Here is an 18,728-nt window from a genome sequence, read left to right as displayed (position 1 = left end):
TGTTTTCTTGGGCCGTGCCATGTGGCATAAGAGATCTTAATTCCCCAACCAGGGATAGAACTCATGCCCTCTGCAGTGAAAGTGCAGTTTTAACCACTGGACTGCCAGGCAAGTCCCCCCAAAGGCAAATTATTTAAATGTTCTAGTTTTTCATCTGGGCAGTTATTTAGGTATATACAGGTGTAAAAATCATCAAATTTGGTGCACTTTATAAGTATTTTATACTTCAGTAGGAGTTACTTTAAAAGGAAACAAAAATTTAACAGGGAAAAACCAATCATTTGAGGAGAAAAAAATCTATGCTTAAACTAACACTGGAAGGCAGAGCTTATCTATCCTGAAAAGGCAGAAATGACGCTCCTGGCTGTGCTGCCTAAACACTGCTCTCAGTTTCCTCACATGTAAAGTGAATGTACTGCTACTGGTCTCGTGGGTCTATTAAAAAAGAAATTCCTTCTCTTTTATCCACTTAGTTATTCAAAAAAAAAGGGAAAAAAGCCATGAAGACCAGGGACTGTAGATTCCAATCAAATGAGGAATATTACATACTGGTTCTCTCTTTGAACAAACTATAAAAAATACAGTAAACTAAAAATAAAAGATACTTCAAAATTTTACTAAAAGCCTCTCTTAAAGAAGCAGTATTTCAAGAGTAATTTTCTCGCTTCAGCCAACTCCCACATGAAAGTTTCACTCATCTTAAATACCCACCTTACCTTCCATACAGAAAATAGCTTTTTAGCAATTCCATAAGAATCAGTGTTATTCTTTAGGAGATTTAAGACGCTTTAAAAGAGGATGCTGATAATCAAGTTCTTGGCTGTAAAGAAGTAGTCATTGAACACTGGCACAAGAAGTCAATGAAACAGAATTCAATCTGCCCAACATAGGTGTGAATATACAGTGTAGAAATGACCTCAATGGGATGGGGTGTTAGGGGTGAACACTCATCACTGCTCACTGCTCCTGGAAATTTAAAATCTAGAACACTTAGCTAGGAGCCTCTGGTTGGCACTAGTTTTCAAGCAGCACCCATGGAAGACCATCAGACAAAGAAGAGTCAAGCTTTTTTTAAAAAAAGAAAAAAGTTGCATATGAATTAAAATTAATTCACATGTATAAGTTGGTTTTTTTTTTTTAGGTAGCAAAATAGCAGCCACATGACCAATGGTCTAAAGAGGCAGTACCAATTGTGGGGACTGAGCTTGGTTACTTACAAAGGCGCAAATCACCATGGCCAGGCTCCACAGAGAGATGCAGGATGAACCCTGTGGATGACCAAGAAGCCTCCTAACCTGCATCAATTAACAGAAACCCAGGATCATGACAAGTAACTGAAGCTCTTAAAGCAAACAGACCCCCTCAATCTAGAAGCTAGTGTCTACTTGCAATAGTTCCTAATTATTCCAACTTCCCACTTCAACAGAATGCCCGTTCGTTTCTGACTTAGCATGGGTATATCTGGAAATCTGGCAAAAAAACAGAAAATGAGACTTCGAGCTGAGAACTACAAGGAGGAGCAATAACAAAACTGGGCCCAGAGTCCATAGAACTGTTCAACTTTCTCCTAAACAGTGTCCGTGTGATGTAGTCTGGGGGTCAGGGAAATTCTACTTGTGGATATTTACCACAGAGAAATGAAAACATGTACACACACAGACTTGTATGAGAACATTTATTACATCTTTACTCATAAGAGCCAAAAACTAGAAACAACCCAAATGCCTAGCAGCAAAAAATACGGCTGTAAAAAGGAATACTACTCAGCAATAAAAAAGGAAGACACCAAAACAGATGAATCTCAGAAACATCATACCATCATACTAAGCAAAAGAAACTAGATACGAAAGAAAATATAACCAATTCCCAGTACTCACAGTAGTTATGTTCTATAAAGTCACTGCAAACAAAAAAAAGTTAGTGAATACTGAGCTGCTGCTCCTAGAGGAAACAGAGTTAAGTTTCTCTGAGCCTCTGGTCACAGCACTTTCACCAATCAATTTTTAATCTTTCACAGCTACACACATATAAGATATAACCTTGTATGTATATTACTGTTTAAAGACACTTTATTAAATACATAGTTGACTCGTTAACACTGAGCTCTCAGCCAACTGCACTATAACTCAGACCTGAACAAACCTTATCTAACACATGTATTTTGTTCATAAGGCACTTTACATCCTTCTTATACTTAAGATTAGACAGCACTCCAGCATTGGTTACTTGGGAGCCATTTTAACCAGCAAAATTATCCATAAAAAACACAAAAATATGAAAAATCATGCCACTAAATAGATCATGAAAAGAACACCTGTTTACAGAGCGAGTATCCCCCACTTTTCAAAAATTCACTTTGCACCACTGTGTTTTTAAGAAAGACAGACATTAGTACTGCTTTCACTAACCAAAACAGATCCAAAGAGCATTTTCACTTTTAGGAAAAGGCAGCAAGTGAAAACAGCATTCAGTATTTGTTTTGCAGGGAGTCATTACAGAGGCAGAGTGCACCCAGAGCAGCGAGAGTGGCACTGCCAAGCTCCTTTCCCGGGAACGACACGCAGCATCTCAAGCTGCCACAGCTCTGAACTGTCGGTGAGCATCTGTGCGTTATCTTGATTTATACTGTACGTCCGTTGGCAAGATGAGTCCTAAGGTAATTGTTTTTTCACTTTATGTCATTTTGGCTCACAAAAGGTTTCACAGGAGCACTCTACATTCATCCGAAAGCACTCTACTTTCACCTGAAATTAAGGCAAATCTGTACTACAGCTGAAACGAGGCAGCAGAGTAGCACCTTGCTCCCCTTCAGCTTCCCTAATTTACTGTCAGCTAGCCCCTGATGTAAATACATCATTTACCAACCCAGAAGTTTATAATACAGTGTTGACTGCAACAAGGTACCAATTAGGGTGTCCTGCATGATTTCATTTTTGTAAAACTTACAAAAAATCACTTGAAGAAATATGGTCAAACAATAAAACACTAACAGTGAAATTATGGATGGTCCTATTTTTATTTCTTGTTATTCATATATGATCTTTTTTTAAATTAGTGAATATACATTACTGATAAGTTATTTTTTATAACAGATTCAAGATATAATTCACACAGCATACAAGTCACCCATTTAAAGTGTACAGTTCATGGGACTTTCCTGGTGGTACAGTGGTTAGGACTCTATGCTTCCACCACAGGGAACACGGGTTCAATCCCTGATCAGGGAACTAAGACCCCACCATGCCACACGGCATGGCCAAAAAAAATAAAATAAGAAATACAGTGTACAATTCAAGGGCTTTTAGTATATAAAAGTTATGTGTAACCATCACTACAGCTTCAGAACATACTGATCACCTCTCATCTTGCCCTAAGCAACCACTCATCTACTTCCGATCTCTGCAGATTTGCCTCATCTGGATATGTTTTATAAATGAAATCATATAATGTGTGACATTTTGTGTCTGGCTTCTTTCCCTTAGCATAATGTTTCCCAGGTTCAGTCATGTTGAAGTATATTTTGGTACCTCACTCCTTTTTATTGCTAAATGATATTCCATTGTATATATAAAATATGTATACACCATATTTTATTGATCCATTATCAGTTAATAAACATTTGGGTCATTTCCCATTTTGGTTGTTATGAATAATACTGCTATAAACACTCATATATAGGTTTTCGCTTTGTACATGTTTTCATTTTTCTTGGGTAGATAACTAGGAGTGGAATTGCTGGTAACTCTAAACATTTGAAGAACTGCCAGATTATTTTCCAAAGTGACTGCATCACTTTACATTCTCACCAGCCGAATTTATAAGAACCAACAGTTCTCATTATTTAACTTTTTGATTACAGAGTAAGTTGCTTAGTTCATTCAATCGTTAACAGGCTCAGATTTTTATGGTCTTCAAGGTACTCTTATTTCCTGACATCAAAATTTAGATTTGAAAAGAGTCCAGTCCTAGGCCTGCTCACCTTCTGGAAAATGAGGGGACAGGAATAAATGAGCTAAATCCCCACCCACAAATAAAAACTTTTGCAGAAGAGATGAGATTTTCTAAGCATTCAAAAAAACAAAGTCTCTATCAGGGATCCAACACTGAAATGAACATATGTTCCCATCAACTCATTTGCAATGCCTCTTACATAAACCCAACTTCAAACTGTAATAGCAGAGAACATGAATGAGAGTCTCAATCTTATAAAAGAACCAAGATTGCTTAGATTTTCCCACACAGAATTCATTGCTTAAATCCTGCTGTAGTACAGGAAGAGAAATGAAATATGATTTAAGATCGGGGCAAAAGCACAGATCTCCTGGTGCAAACATACAAAATGCCTCTCTGCTCCAACCCAGAGACAGCTCTACCTGGCTTTCCCCAGCTCCACCCATCACTGCTCCTTACAGTTTCAGGGCAGCACTGGGAGGACAAGCAGCAAATACTTCTGACACATTTACAGAAGCCCAAGGTGGCAGTGAGAAGACCCAACCAAGAAGAGTCTAAGAATCTCAACGCTATGCTCACCCAATACATGTTTTCCGAGAGTCAAAAGTAGCCAGGAAAAGGGAAGAGCCACACAGCCATTTCTGAGACGCAGAATTACTTTCTATTGTTGGGCTTCAGTTCTGCACTATGTGCAAGTCCTGCCTCTTATAGAATGATGGGCCTCTGTGCCGTGCGAGAGTGCAAGCCCTCCAGGCAGTGTAGGACATGGAGCTCCACAGTCAAAGTCTCATTTCTATCTGCCTATTCCCTCCAATTCCCTGTTTAATTAGAGTGTGTCCCAACTCAGGCACATTTAGCACATTTTTGTGAACATTTAGTTGTCATCTACTACATGCAGGTACAAGAAGACACAAAACTACAATCTCCGCAGGAAAGGGGTTAGGTCTAATCAGAAAAAAGCTATTATTAAAAGAGTATATACTGTATTATTGTTTGTAATAAGAGCAGTAATACCATTGCAGTTCAGAGGGAGTAGAGTATTCCCAAAGACTGGAATGTTTCGGGGAGTGTTTCATAAAGGAGGTAGAAGGACCTGAGCTGGACTTGAGAAAAGAGAAGTGAAACTGAAGGCAAACGGTATCCCCAAGAGGGGCAAAAGGAAATGGATTAGCTGGCAACAGGATCTGTGTAAGAAAATATCACACATGGAATGATTACCAAACCATTCGGGTGGTGAGGATTAGGACATACCTGGGAGAGGTGGGTTGGGACCAGCTGGGCAGCAGCACCGAAAATGCCACATTAGGACATCAAATCTCATCCTATATGCCTGAAGCAGTTTTGACTCATTAAGTCTGTTGCTCATAACAGTTAAAAATGCTGACATTTACAGATGAATTGCTACTGCTGCTAAGTCACTTCAGTCATATCCGACTCTGCGACCCCAGAGACGGCAGCCTACCAGGCTCCCCCGTCCCTTGGATTCTCCAGGCAAGAACACTGGAGTGGGTTGCCATTTCCTTCTCCAATGCATGAAAGTGAAAAGTGAAAGTCAAGTCGCTCAGTTGTGTCTGACTCTTAGCGACCCCATGGACTGCAGCCCACCAGGCTCCTCCGTCCATGGGATTTTCAGGCAAGAGTACTGGAGTGGGGTGCCATCGCCTTCTCCAACAGATGAATTATGTACATACAAAGTTAAAGTAGATGGAAGGTCCGCTATTCTAACATCCCTACTTATTTGCATTTAAAAATGCCCAGCATAGAAGTACTGCTATAAGCTATCTCTGAGTAACAAAATAGGCTTAATCAAGCAAGCACAATCTAATACTCCTAAGTATTCACAAGGCAATAAAGCATTAAAAAAAAAAAAGGCAATAAGAGTTCTTGGCTATTCTGTAACTTCCTTGGGGCAACAGTTCTAACACAGCGTTAGACTGGGAATGGACTATAATGGACACCTGAACCTAAAATTGCATGCAAAAGTTAAAGTAGTTAAGTAGACTAAGGAAGAGATTTGTTCTCTTTCTACATCTCAAAGATAACTGAAACAGACTAAGAGCCTAATTTATGGTTATTTTTCACAGAAAACAGCAAGCATTTAACCCTGTGGCAGCCTTAACTTTCTAAAGGAAGTGTTAATCAGAGGGGAGTTGGGGGGAAGTTAGTTTGAGGCCATTTTGAGAAGCTCCTAATATTTTCGCATCTTCCTTTCTTGTAAAGAACTGCCCAAGGAACTGGTCTCACCAAAATGAAAATTCATCCAAGATTCAAAAAATGGCCCAAGGGAGGGTAATGAAATGCCTAAAGACTACTCACTCAACTTCTCTCTCTCCTCACAAGGCAAACAGCAACAGGCCACCAGCTGCCTCTGGTTTCAGCATTTCTCCAAAAGCATCTCCTGACCAAACGGATAGTTTCTTGCAAAATTAAACATTCTGAGGTGATAAGATCCTGACACAAGCGCACAAAGTATTGTTGTTCAACTTCTTAGTGGTCTCAGGCAGGCTTTCTGTATGACCACAGACAGAAGCTGTGCTTAGAAGCCAAGGGACCACAGGCAAACAGAAATGTTTTCTGGAGCCCTCAGCACATCAGGACATCAAATCTCATCCTATATGCAGAGGTTTCCTAGATCTGCACACCTTATGTGGGGTCTCTAACCCTCTTACCCTCACAAAAGAAGGGGGCCTGGAAGTCTGTTTCATTGGGCAAGATACATTTACTCTGTTAAAAGTTAATTTGGCATTCACGAGACAAAAAGAAGTTTCATTTCTTTTTCTGATTCTAACACCCTCTTACATTTCTTTTGTCTCCTTAACTACACTTGGCAGATTATCTTTTTAGGAGATAAAACCAATCAAGTTACCACCAATACTCACTTTCTCCCAGAGCCAAAAGAGGAAGCCCTTACCACCACTCCAAAAAGTGGTGATTCAGAACAACAATAACAACAAAATATATATGTCCCAAACCAAAATTCGGGCATCAGGAACATCTGATGAGGCCCTTCAGGAAGAAGCAAACGGTGAGCTCCGAGGAGTCCAAGAGGCAGGCTCCGGGCAGAGGGGCCTTAGCCTGGTCTGAATCACAAGGGCCGTCACACGGGCCGGCCTGCTTTGCGGGGGCTTTCGACTGGTTGACCTAGTCTTAGTCTCAATCGGTCTGAAAGTCACTCGCAGGAGCGACATCTAAGAAAACAGTACGTGTATTTCTCACCTGGGAACAACACAAGACCCTGGAGAGCATCAAGCTGGCACTGGACACGTTTCAGCGCTGCGGGTCAGTGGAGCCCAGGGCTTCAGTCACAGAAACTAGTTTCCCGCTACCCCGCCGGCCAGCCCTCAGGCGCGGGGCTTTTGGACCTCTATCCCGAGGCCGTCCTGCGACCTCGGCACCAGCATCGAGGAGACTTCAGGGGCGGCCAATAAGGACGCTCGAGCGATGCTCAGCCGATGCCCCTGCCCTGCGCGCGCTAGCTCCAACCCCGCGCCCGCCGCCGCCCGCCCCGCGGCGTCAGGCCGGTCTTTCGGCCCGGCTCCTGTCACTCACCGGCCCGGCCCGGGCAGCGGGCGCCCACGGCTCCCCACGGGAGCTGGGCCCCCCGGGCCTCCAGGTTTCGGCCCGCCCCCTGGCAGGCAGCGCAGGTGGCTCAGATCCGCAGGAGCGGCCCCTCACCGGCCGCTCGGTCCAGCTCCCGGCGCTGCCCACTAGGTACGGATCAACAACAAGATGGCGGCCAGCCGAGGGGGCGGGGGCCGGGCGTCATAGTAACCAGGACGGCAAAGAACCCGCCCCCAGCTTAGAATACTCCCAATCAACAGCCTCCTTGCCCTACGTCCAGTGTAGTGCCTCCCGATGACAGGTTGGCTGGCCTGTCAGTCAGAGCCTGCCTCTCGCGGCCCAAGCCGAACGCTTCAGCACGTGACTATGACGGCACGGATTGGCGCATGCGCGCAGTTCCCGGAGTTGCTGGAGGTAGAGCTTTTGCTAGCTACTCGGGAGGCCGTAGCGCCCTTGGCATCCGTGAGTGCTCGGCTCCTGAATGGAGCCGACAGCGTCTTTTCACGCACGCATGCACACTTAGGGAATGTCTGCTGTATGCTTTTTTGGGTCACTCACCCTGGAAGGCAGGAGTTGTCCCTCACTACTGAGGAAACTGAGGCTCAGTGTGGGAAGGCTGGGCCAAGGTTATGCCACCTCTGGAAATGTGAGCACCGAGTTTCGCGCCTCCTCTTACTGGCTCCTGTATATAATGCCCTCTTTCCAGTGGATTCCCTAGCTTTGCCCTTCATCAGCCTTTTGTGCCCCAGCAGTCTCTGGCCTGTTCCCACGTTTGTCCTTCTGCCTGGAGTTCAGTCCCCAGCACAAGCCCTGGCACATAACAGGCACTCTTATTCCTGCCCTAGGGCATCTTGTCTCCAGCTCTTATAACAACATCTTTTGCCCTGGACTGTCATGGTCTGCCACCAAGCGCAACTTACGAGCCTTGGGAAGACTGTTACCTTGGGCTTGGCGTCAAATGTAATCACACAGCCTGACTCACATCAAGTGACCTGACTAGCTAGCTTTGTGACTTTGGAGGCTTGCTTGTTCTATCTGTGGAATGAGGATAAAAATCAAGCTCCTTAGAGATGAGCGTTTAATGAGCCCTTAGAGCATTCTAAGTGCTCAGGAAGTCTGCCTGCAGCTGCTTCCTATAACCTCCTGCTGTCAAGTTGCTGTCCCTGAGGCCAGCTCTAACACCCTCACTTCTCTGGAAACACCATGAAGCATATTTTTCCCACAGAAGGCACTGGACTTCTTCCTCTGCCTGGGGCACTGTAGCTGGTTCAGGAAGGGAGGTCCTCAGCTACTCTGAAAGTGTAAATGTAAGTGGCTCAGTCATGTCCGACTCTTGGCGACCCCATGGGCTATATAGTCCATGGAATTCTCCAGGCCAGAATACTGGAGTGGGTACCCTTTCCCTTCTCCAGGGGATCTTCCCAACCTGGGGACTGAACCCAGGTCTCTGGCATTGCAGGCAGATTCTTTACCAGCTGAGCCACAAGGGAAGCTACTCTCAAGAAGGTTCAGATCCATAAACTTGACAGAAGGAAGAAGATTGAGAGAACTTGAAGACACCACAGTTAAGATAGCCTCCACCAAGACAGCAGGTCTTCTGGGAGAGCTGGCAGTATCCTGAGACTTGATGCCAGGCTGGGTATGGGGAGTGGGCTAGCACTTCCGCCCAACAGAACCTGCCCTCCTGCAGGCTGCTGTGAGCCACTTGGCCATGTGCAGCACAGGGAGGACAGAGGACCCATGAACCAAAGAGATCAAGAGGATATGGGAACACCTGCTCAAAAGGGGGCTATTCTCCATCCCTCCATGGCCACCCATGCCACAGGGTGCTCAAATCTACACCAACCCTCGCTTCAACGCAAAAGCTCCAGATGCAAGAAAACCTCCACATACAGTCCACAAATTGCCCTGGAAGTTGGTGGGGCTCCTGGGCCCTCCCCATCTGCTAGAGTAGGTGTCCTCTGAGGGGACAGGCCAACTGGAGGCCCCCTCAGTCATTGACGAGGATAACAGTGTCTTACTTCTGCAGAATACTAATCAGCACTGTACAATGCCTTCTTGAAAGAAAAAATAACCTTGTTTCCACAAGACAGGGCATCCTCCAAGTGAAAACAAGGAAGCACAGATCTCAGAGCTTCTCCCACATGTAGGTTACCAGGCAAGGACTCTTCTGTTGGTAATTTTGTTTATTATTGAATCAGCTTGAAAACACATGATCATGTGAAGAAGAAATTCCACAAATATTATGCAGCTCCTGGGCCTCAGAGCCAGCGTCGGGCTCCCGTGTGCGTGTTGAACAGGTAATCTCTGCCTGTACCTGAGCTCAGATGGTCAGGGGAGAGAGAGAGGGCCTTTCTGGCTTTAGCAGCACTGCTTCCCTCCCCTAAGGGCAGGGAAAGATATTCCAGGACCCTTGGTGTGAACCGCCCCCCTCCCTCCTCCTTGATTTGGTTTGTCCTCTCCCTGCTTTCTCAGCAAATCATTTGAGGTCTGGCTCAGATACACAGGAAGCATCTATGAGTCCCCGAAACTTGACATCAGCTCCCCTGAGTCCCATGCCATATTACTCTACCATAATTCATGATGACAGTGGACCATTTGGGGGCCTCTTCCCTCACAACTTTCCCCCCATTTCCCCCCGGAGGCAGGAACCAGATCAGGGTCCCAGGTGTTTGGGAAACACTGGCTGAAGGATGAGTAGGGATGAGAAGAGACCCTATTCAGGGAAAGAGTAGATAGTGGATGTCTGGTGGTAGGCAGAGATATTGAGATGAGGTCTGGAGAGAAAGTGGGCCCAAGTGGAGAATGGTTTGGAAAAAGGGGAACTCACGGGAGTCCTGGGCTCTGCCATCAAAATGGTGCTGAGGGGAAGAATGAGGAGGGTGTAACAAGGTGACCCCTGCCCATGGGGAGCAGGTGGAGGCTTGCCCCCCCAAAAGGGTGAAGAACCCACCTGCTTCCTGCATCCTGATGGTGCTGGTATGGTCCCTCCCACAGGGATAGCCAGCCATGGGAAAGGGGGCAGGCTTGGCAGGGGGCACTCAGCAGCAGCCTCAGTGCCCACTGCACAGGATGGTAGGTTGACATACCAGGCTCATGACACTGCTGGGTGCCTGGGGTGTCTCCATCCTCGGGGCCTCCACAAACCCTTCAATGGATCCCTTAGTTCCCTGGATACTGGGGCAAAGTAGGAGCAGAAGTACAGGATAGGGCTCTGAGCCCCAGCCTGAGTTTCAGAGATGGACTTCCAGGCATAGAGGTAGGCAAAGGAAGCTTACCTGTTTAGCAGTAAAGCCTGGGTGGGTTTGCTTGATGTCTGTACCACCTGGGTCAACCTAAAATGCCAGGAGGAGAGACCAAGCAGTGAGAACAGCAGACCTGCTGGCTCCAGGAATCAACACCATTCATCTGCCACTCTTATTGGAGATAGCCTGTGTCCGTATGCAATGGCCACACTGTTACTCCCATCTTCCCCTGGGTTCAGTCCTGTGCTCACGAGAAACTCAGCATCTTAGGGGAAGGTCACATTTCAGGTGAAAAGCAGGGCTCAGGAATAGGGGTAAATACCCAATGCATGACAGACTCAAGAGTCTAAATCCCTTGACCTTATCCACAGCCATCCCATTCCAGACTGGGTTCTGCCAGCGAAGGAGACAGCTTTCTCCCAGTGTCTCTCTGCCTCTAAGCTGATGACCCCCGGAGGGAGGGCAGTCCTCCTTAATATCATTCTGTCTGCTCATCAATTTGGGCAGTCTTGGGTAGAACCAGCTGTCACAGATGTGAGGGCCGGGGGTGGGGGGAGGCAAGCAGCACAGGGATAGGAACCCTACCCCCGCAGGAGCCAGCTGAGGAACCAGCCCAAACCCAGGAGGAGAAGGGCACTGGTCACTGTCAGCACCACCACAAACCAGGGCTCCGGCTGCCAGAAAACCTCCGTGTCTGTCACAAGCAGGGGTGTCATCCTTGAAGGCACCTGAAATGGGGCCACAGCTTCACCACTGTCCTGCCAAAACGCCCCAATAATCCAACCTTCAAACCCCTCCAAGGGCTGGGCCATCCCACACCCCAGGTTTCTCCTCTGTATTGCCAGACTCTTTGCACTCAGCAGTTTCCTCTGAAATGCCTTCCCCAATTGTTCCACCTTGAAAACTATATCTTTTCTCCCCACCCAGCAAGGGCCTGAGGACACCCCCTCACTGTGGTTCTGTGGATGCTGGTGGCCCCTGTGCTGGCCCTCCAGGGCACTATATGCACAATGACAGTGGCCGTGGTGCTGAGGTGGGGGGTGGAGGGGCCTGCATCGGCCACACGGATCAATAGGTCATATGTATGGGGCTGCTCTGGCCAGGGGGCGCCCAACATGAGGTCGTTGTACACTAGGACAGCTCCTCGAAGGCTGAATCGGCTCTGACTATTCCCTGAAAAACAGAGTGGGAGAAGAAGGGGACCATGGCTGGCCTTGGCCTGCCCCTCCCCAGCAGCCTGGAGGGCCCCCATGGCCCCTATGGCCCTCACCTCCCACAATTCTGTAGGAGAAAGCCAGGCGCTGGGGCTCCTGGGCCACCCGACACGACACTGTGGTCACCTCCAAACTACGGCCCAGGTGAGTGTAGACAGTGAGTTCCTGAAATGGGGGCTCACACTCGGGGGCATGGTCATTCACATCCTGCTGGAAGGTAGTCAGATCACCTACCCCCAAACCCCCAGTCCAGCCCCTCAGCCTCCTCCCACCACAACCAGAATCTCGGTGTTGGCCAACAGTTTCCAGAACTTTCCATAACAAGGCCCCAACCCTCTCCAGCCAACCAGTACAGGAAACTGAAAGTGAAGTCGTTCAGTCATGTCTGACTCTTTGCAACCCTGTGGACTGTGTCCATGGGATTTTCCAGGCAAGAGTACTGGAGTGGGTTGCCATTTCCTTCTCCAGGGGATCTTCCCCACCCAGGGATCGAACCCAGGTCTCCCACATTGTAGGCAGATGCTTTACCGTCTGAGCCACCAGGGAAGTCAGAGGAAACTGATGCAGAGAGGAAAAGCAGAGTGCCCGAGGGAGGAGAGGAACTCTTTCCAATTATTTCTGAAGCTTCAGGGCTCATTTACCTCAACCTCAATGGTGATGGTGCAGGAGCCTGAACGGTGGCAGGTAGGGTCCTGGTCTTGGCTGTGGTCAGTCAGCAGGACAGTGAGCCTGTACGACTTCTGCAGCTCATAGTCCAAAGGCCCCAGGAGGCGAACCTCCCCTAGAAGAGGGGGCCACAGCCTCAGCTTGCAGAGTCAACCCTGGCTCCACCCTCTCCACCCAGCCCTGGGGTGGGAGTACCATTGAGACGGTCCACAGCAAAGGGGGCGGACCCGCCAGAGATGGAGTACTCAATGCTGTCGTGGGGGTAATCCAGGTCTGTGCCCACCACAGAGCCCAGCAGGGTGTGGGGCCTTGCATCCTCACGAACCCAGAATGTGCGTGAGACGCAGGTTGGGGAGAACTCGTTGACGGGTGTCACCAGCACCAGCACAGGCACCTCAGCTGGAAGCCATTTGAAAGTCAGGGAACTGGCCTGGTTGGCTCGGCCCTGCCCTGGGGGTCAGAGGAGGGAGCGGCTCTGGAGGGAGGTGGGCAGTAGCTCACTCAGGGGTCTTTAGTGGACACAACCCTGCCCTATTGGTTTCCGAGAGAGATGACGCCACCCTGAAGACAGGAAGAGGGGCACAGAGGAGCCCTGTCCTGAATGTCCAGGCCTGGGTGTGGTCACTCACTGGTCATCGGAGGCTGACCACTGTCAAGCACCAGGATGGAGGCTGTATGCTGCAAGCAGGCGCCAGGAGCGTCACAGTCCAGCGTGTCATTCACCTAGCCAGAGGGGCAGGAGAGTGAGGCGCAGCCAAGGCCTATGAGAGCCTTGAGCCCACAGGGCTGCCTCAGGCCAGGTTATTCTCACAGAGCCTACCCTAACCCTCCGGTAAAGCAGGTTGGCTGCAACACCATATCCTCGCCCTCATGGTCTCCACTCCCACGGGGCCATTGGGCCACCCCCTTCCTGTCCAAGCACTCTACACGTGGGTCTAAGGGCGGGGTCCGGGTACCTCCAGGACTCCGTCTCGCAGGCAGAGGCTGGAAGCGCTGGCAGGGCTGTGGAACAGCAGTTGGTAGTCCAGGGTGGAGCCAGGAGAGTCCGGGTCAGTGCAAGTGAAAGTATTCACGAAGGTGCCCACAGGCGTGGTCTCAGGGATCTGAGTCCTGGGAGCAGAGGGCGGGTGGCAGGGCAGGAGCTGGGGCTGGGCTGCGAACCCTGGCTCTCACCCAACAGCCAAGGTTAGACTCCCAAATACTCACACCAGCAGCGCTGGGAGGCAGCGCGGGGGCCAGCGGTTGACCGACTGCACGTCCACCTGGAAATCAAGCTCGGCGCTGTCCCACGGCCGGAGTCGCTCGAAGGCCTTCACCCGCAGCCTAGTGACCGCGGCGTCCGGGGCTTGCGCTAGCTCCAGGGGCGCGGTGGTCCGGACCACGCCGTCGACTGGGAGGGGTGGCAGGGCGCCAGACGCAGAGTTCGGCCCCGCCCCCAGGTCAGTCCCGTTCCCACCTTCCCACCTCTCCACGCCCACCTCTCAGGGCGCAGAGACTGACCACCTGGCCGCCGCCTCCAAGGCTCCTCTCTAACTCCGGGCCCCCAAACGCGACCTCGCCCCAGGTTCTGCCTCGGCTCCAGGCGTTGCGGGTCACTTCTAGACCAGCCGCAGAGGCATCCCCTTACCCGCCCTCCACGCCCCTCACCGCGTGCTATGGAGAAGAGCCGGCAGGGCACCGGGGAGACGATTTCGTAGCGCACGTTGAAGCCCCGGGCGTGGACCTGAGCCACCTTACTTCCGGGAACCAGGTTTTCGGGAATGGTGATGTTCTGGGCTTGCTGCCTGGACCAAAATGGGAGCACTGGCTCCTACCTGCTCCCGGCAGGGTCTGCAGGCCCCTCCCTTGGGTCTTTCTTGGTACAGTAGCCAGCTGGGGATGCTCCTGCAGCCCTACACCTTAACCCTACTCCCGAGTCCCTGGGGCTGGGTCCTGTCTTTCCCACTGTCTCCAGGGTAGGGGAGCCTTACGGGAAAGAGACTTGGCTAGAGGGAACAGGCAAAACTTTAACCGTCAGCATCCCACGGCAGCTTCGGCCTTGTCCAAAGGTCACTAGGATCTGAAGCTGGAAGACCTGCCATGCACACAAAACAAGAAGAGAACCACGATGTGTGTCTACCTGTATGTGTGTGCCCAGCCCCCCTCAGGACCTCTATAAGGAGCCCCACACTCACTCCTCCCCATGACCCGTCACTCTGCTGACAGATATTCCTTTGTGTCTTACTCTTCTGGGTCATAAGTCCTTCTCTTTGGATGCACACAGCCCCCAAATGAGTAATATCTGAATCATTCACGACATAAATTAGCATCGTAGAGTTGCCAAGAGCCAGTCACTAAGATTTGGAAGCTTTAAAGAAGGAACTTCTCTAGTCTCCTTCAGACTACACCCACTGCTGTACTCAGAGTTTTCACTTCCTATGTGACTGCTCAGAACTTTCTCCTTTCTGTAAGGGGCACTGTGGGCTCCTGGAGCCAGGGATCCCTCTTCTTTCTAGAGCTCCAGAGCCCAGCACAGAACCAAGCCAAGGTGGGAGGACAGCCAGCATGGGGCAGCAGGTATGGGCTATGTCTGGGACAGGCAGCATGATTGATGAGGCCAGAAACAAACAATCCTCCATGAGGTAATGGCTCTGTCCATTTTATGCCCAGTTCATAGATATCGCCAGGTCCCCAGTCGTGCTCACCTTTTGAGCCTGGCCTTTGAGTCCCTGGGATGGTGCCCACAGCTGACCTTGCCCATCGATGGAGAAAGGTCCAGGGAAGTACGGAGGGTCCTGGGCACTAGTGATGTTCATCTGACAGGAAAGAGATGCTGGAGGCCCCCTTCCCTACCACAGTGCCCCCAAACAACCCTGTCAAAATCCCCAAAGAACCCAACAGGTATCTGCCCACTCTCAAATCTCCTGTACTCTGCCACTGACATTTACTCTAGCCTGGGCTCCCCTGGCCCTGATCCAAAATCATCTCTGCTTTTAAACTATTCAGTTTTTAAAATACATTTCTTCTGGGGATTGTAAAAATGATTCAGATTTTTTTTTTTTTTTTTGGAGAATTTAGAACACAGAAGAACTTTAAAGAAGAACTCAACCCCTGAGAAGTCCCTATGGGAACAGCCATAGTCATTGGGGGTTGGGAAGCCCTCAGTGGCTCTCTCCAAGAACATGTATCCCACAGAGGCTCCGTTATAGACTAGAGTCCTTCTGCAGACTATTCTTGGCCAGGCAGGGGCTGGCCTTGGTCTTCCCATCTCCCTCCATCCTACCCCCCCACCACTGCCCACATGCAGGCCTCACCTGGGCTCCCTGGCCTGGGAGCAGCAGAGTGTACAGCAGGGTCCCAGGTGTGACAGTTTCTCGAACCTGAATAATTTCCCCAGCTGGCCAGAGGGGAGGTAAGGGAGGTTCAGGCCATGCCTGCCCCCCCCAATCCCCCACCTGCTGCCTCTGGCCTTACCTGGGCTGGCAAATCGACCAGCACACTGGTCACGATTAGGGTCCCGCTGAACATTCACAGAAAGCCGCCCCTCTGTCACTTGGTTGCCACATGTGAACCTCAGCTGCAGCTCATAGTGGTTCACTGTCAGGGCATCCAGCCGGGCTGAGCTGCTCAAGGTCATCTGTGGCAGGTGGGCAGTGCCATGTGGGGCCTAGGATCTCCATCCCCCAGCACCACCTCTAGGGGCTTCCCTGGTGGCTCAGATGGTAAAGAATCTGCCTGCAGTGCAGGAGACCAGGTTCGATCCCTGGGTTGGGAAGATCCCTGGAGAAGGGAATGGCAACTCACTCCAGTATTCTTGCCTGGAGAATTCCATGGACAGAGGAGCCTGGCATGCTACAGTCCATGGGGTTGCAGAGTCAGACATGACTGAGTGACTAACACCATCACTTTCACACCACCTCTGACTTTGTGAATTTAGAGTCTGCCCTTCCCCCACTGTCCCCAGCTGTGCCCATGACCCTACCTTGCCCACATAGGTCCCCTGCCACCTGGTCAGGCTAGGTGGGTTAAAGAAGGTGGTGGGTGGCTGTACATGGAGCAACTCCAGGGTTGGTATATATGGAGAGCAGTTGAAGGAGAAAGACTGAAGGGTGGCTCCAGGTCCCTGGCTCTCAGAGACATCTATGAACCAGGACAGGCAGTAGAGTTCTGTGAGAAAGAGACGATTCAAGCTAGAGACCCCCATGCTCATGGAACCAGGTACACAGAGTCCTTCCCTTCTGCCTTGGGGCCTGGCTACATCTTGGAGACAGGCAGCCAAAGTCTTCCCTTGTCCCCCACATCCAACCACGGATCGGCTCATTTCATTGTCTAGGTCGTCTTTCCCACTGTCCCCAGGATAGGGTGACAGCGGAAACTTGGGTGAGGAAGCAGCTAAGATAAGGAATGAGAGTCAGGGGTTCAGATCTTTACCCTTTCCTGGTTCCTCCCAGCCACTGTCCTCCATGGTAGCTTATCTGAGAGGGAGCAAGACTCCACTGTGGACTCAGGGGGTGAGAAGTGAAGTTCCCCCACCCACCAGCTCCTCACCAGAGACAACCAGAGCAAGAAGAAGTGCCAGGGGCCTGAGCAGCACCATAGTGGCCTGAAGACACGACAGCAGAGGAGACTCCAGAAGGGCAGACGTGTTTTGTCAGGGCCACCCTGTTGCCAGGTCTGTTGTTCAAACACAGGACTCCTTGGCCTCCAAGATTCTAGCCCCACCCAGCCCCTGGTGACTGAGCTCTGGACACTATAGGTTATCAAGAGCCCTGGAAAACTCCATTTTTTCACTGCTCCCAGTGGATTTCCCTGTTTATCACTACCACGTGAAGGAGATGTGAGGGGAGAGAGACCAAGTTTCAGATAGGGAAACTAAGGCTCAAGGAAGTCTTGGTCATGCAGTTCTTGAAGACAGAGCACACACGCAGCCAGGAAAAGTGGGCCCAGGGCCTGCTACCCCACAAAGCCTGAACTTCGGCTGTTCACCCCCATTAGAGCATTATCTGCCTGTGAAATCTGAGCCCAACCGTCAACAAAATCTCTCAAAATCTGTCTACATTCAACAGACAAAAGGTATCCTTGGTGATAGAAATAAAAATGGTGGTTACTTTGGGGCATAGCAATTAGAGGGGACAAAAGGTGGCCTCCTCAAGTGGCTGGTGATATTCTATATCTTGATCTGGGTGACACAGGTGGCTACAGATTTTAACATGTATAGAGCCATACTGTTAAGAGCTGTCCATTCATCTTATTTACAATTATATGCCAGTTTTTAAAAGGTTGTCTTCACATGCTTTTTCCAGCTCTTTGCCTCTCTCTTTTCTACCCACTGTTTGAGCTTGTTCCTCTCCCCATAAAAATGCCCTTCTCAGGGTCCTCAGAGACCTGCCAACTGTCCAGCAGTTTATGTTCTATTCTCAACTCCTCAGCAAGTGTTTGATGCTTGCTCCCCTCGGCTCCTAAGTGCCCACGCTCTCTTAGTTTCCTCCCACCTCCCTCTGCTCAGCTCCTTTGCTGGTTCTTCATCTTCCCTATCTCCATCCAGTGGAGTGTTCCAGGGTTCATTCCTGTCCGCTGCCATCCTCTGTCCCCATGTCCACAAATGGCCATTTGATTTTCTTCTCCAAGACCACTCTTTTCCAGTCTTGCTTGGTTGATTCGTGCCAGTTCCATCCAATCAGTGGTTCAGCCCGGAAGTCTAGGAGTCATGCTTCTCCTTGTCTTCCCATACTCATGTATCAGCAAGGCTTGATTTTAACTCCAAAACATACCTCAAAGTATGTTGAGGTATGTTTGCACTAGACCTACCCAGATCCAGGCCCTCCCTTCCCTTGATGGATGAGGCAGGAGCCTCCACTCTTGACTACAGAGTGGTTCTCCCAAAGCAGCGATTATCTAAACAGCAGCCAGCCCAGGTCGTTCCCTGCTCAAAAGCCCTGTAGTGCTCCCCACCACACCAAAAACAAAACCCTTTATTCCCTTCTAAAACGGCTAGGAGCCTGGTTTTGCTGACCTCTTCAGTCCCCGCCCCCTCCCCCCCCCCCCAACTACCACCATGAGAAATATCTAGGCCTTCCCTGGTATTTTCCTGTCTACTGACTTATCTAGTTTG

At 49.7% G+C, this 18,728-nt stretch overlaps 2 protein-coding genes across 2 annotated transcripts in view; both read right to left on the bottom strand.

Annotated features, from left to right (window-relative positions):
- Nucleotides 1–7,693, bottom strand: part of IP6K1 (inositol hexakisphosphate kinase 1) — a 37,679-nt gene extending 29,986 nt beyond the window's left edge. Inside the window, exon 1 of the mRNA XM_055558345.1 lies at nt 7,501–7,693. The gene's annotated coding sequence lies outside the window, so the exon portion shown is untranslated. The remainder of the gene's footprint in view (nt 1–7,500) is intronic.
- A 2,080-nt stretch (nt 7,694–9,773) lies between these two features.
- CDHR4 (cadherin related family member 4) lies at nt 9,774–17,213 on the bottom strand. Its single transcript, XM_055557487.1, has 19 exons — nt 17,165–17,213; nt 16,599–16,783; nt 16,091–16,253; nt 15,931–16,013; nt 15,322–15,432; nt 14,608–14,711; nt 14,285–14,421; nt 13,844–14,027; nt 13,594–13,747; nt 13,267–13,360; nt 12,833–13,036; nt 12,613–12,752; nt 12,028–12,178; nt 11,710–11,930; nt 11,343–11,485; nt 10,791–10,847; nt 10,602–10,689; nt 10,343–10,373; nt 9,774–9,829 (listed from the first exon to the last, which is right to left on the bottom strand). Exons 1-19 carry the CDS (start codon nt 17,211–17,213, stop codon nt 9,774–9,776), a joined length of 2,355 nt encoding a protein of 784 aa, XP_055413462.1.
- Between the last annotated feature and the right edge of the window lie 1,515 nt (nt 17,214–18,728).

This window comes from Bubalus kerabau, chromosome 20 (assembly GCF_029407905.1).
Source record: "Bubalus kerabau isolate K-KA32 ecotype Philippines breed swamp buffalo chromosome 20, PCC_UOA_SB_1v2, whole genome shotgun sequence".
Taxonomy (NCBI): domain Eukaryota; kingdom Metazoa; phylum Chordata; class Mammalia; order Artiodactyla; family Bovidae; genus Bubalus; species Bubalus kerabau.
The sequence above is the reverse complement of the archived record's forward strand: the minus strand, read 5'-3'. Positions and strand labels throughout refer to the sequence as shown.

Bases quoted from the DNA above. Each gene is read 5' to 3' on its own strand.
- CDHR4 (XM_055557487.1), bottom strand. From the start codon at position 17,213: ATGGTGCTGCTCAGGCCCCTGGCACTTCTTCTTGCTCTGGTTGTCTCT. The intron at 14,422-14,607 runs GTAAGGCTCCCC...ATTTTGGTCCAG, and splicing joins TCTAGCCAAGTCTCTTTCCC to GCAGCAAGCCCAGAACATCA. The intron at 12,179-12,612 runs GTAAATGAGCCC...ACCTTCCAGCAG, and splicing joins CCATCACCATTGAGGTTGAG to GATGTGAATGACCATGCCCC.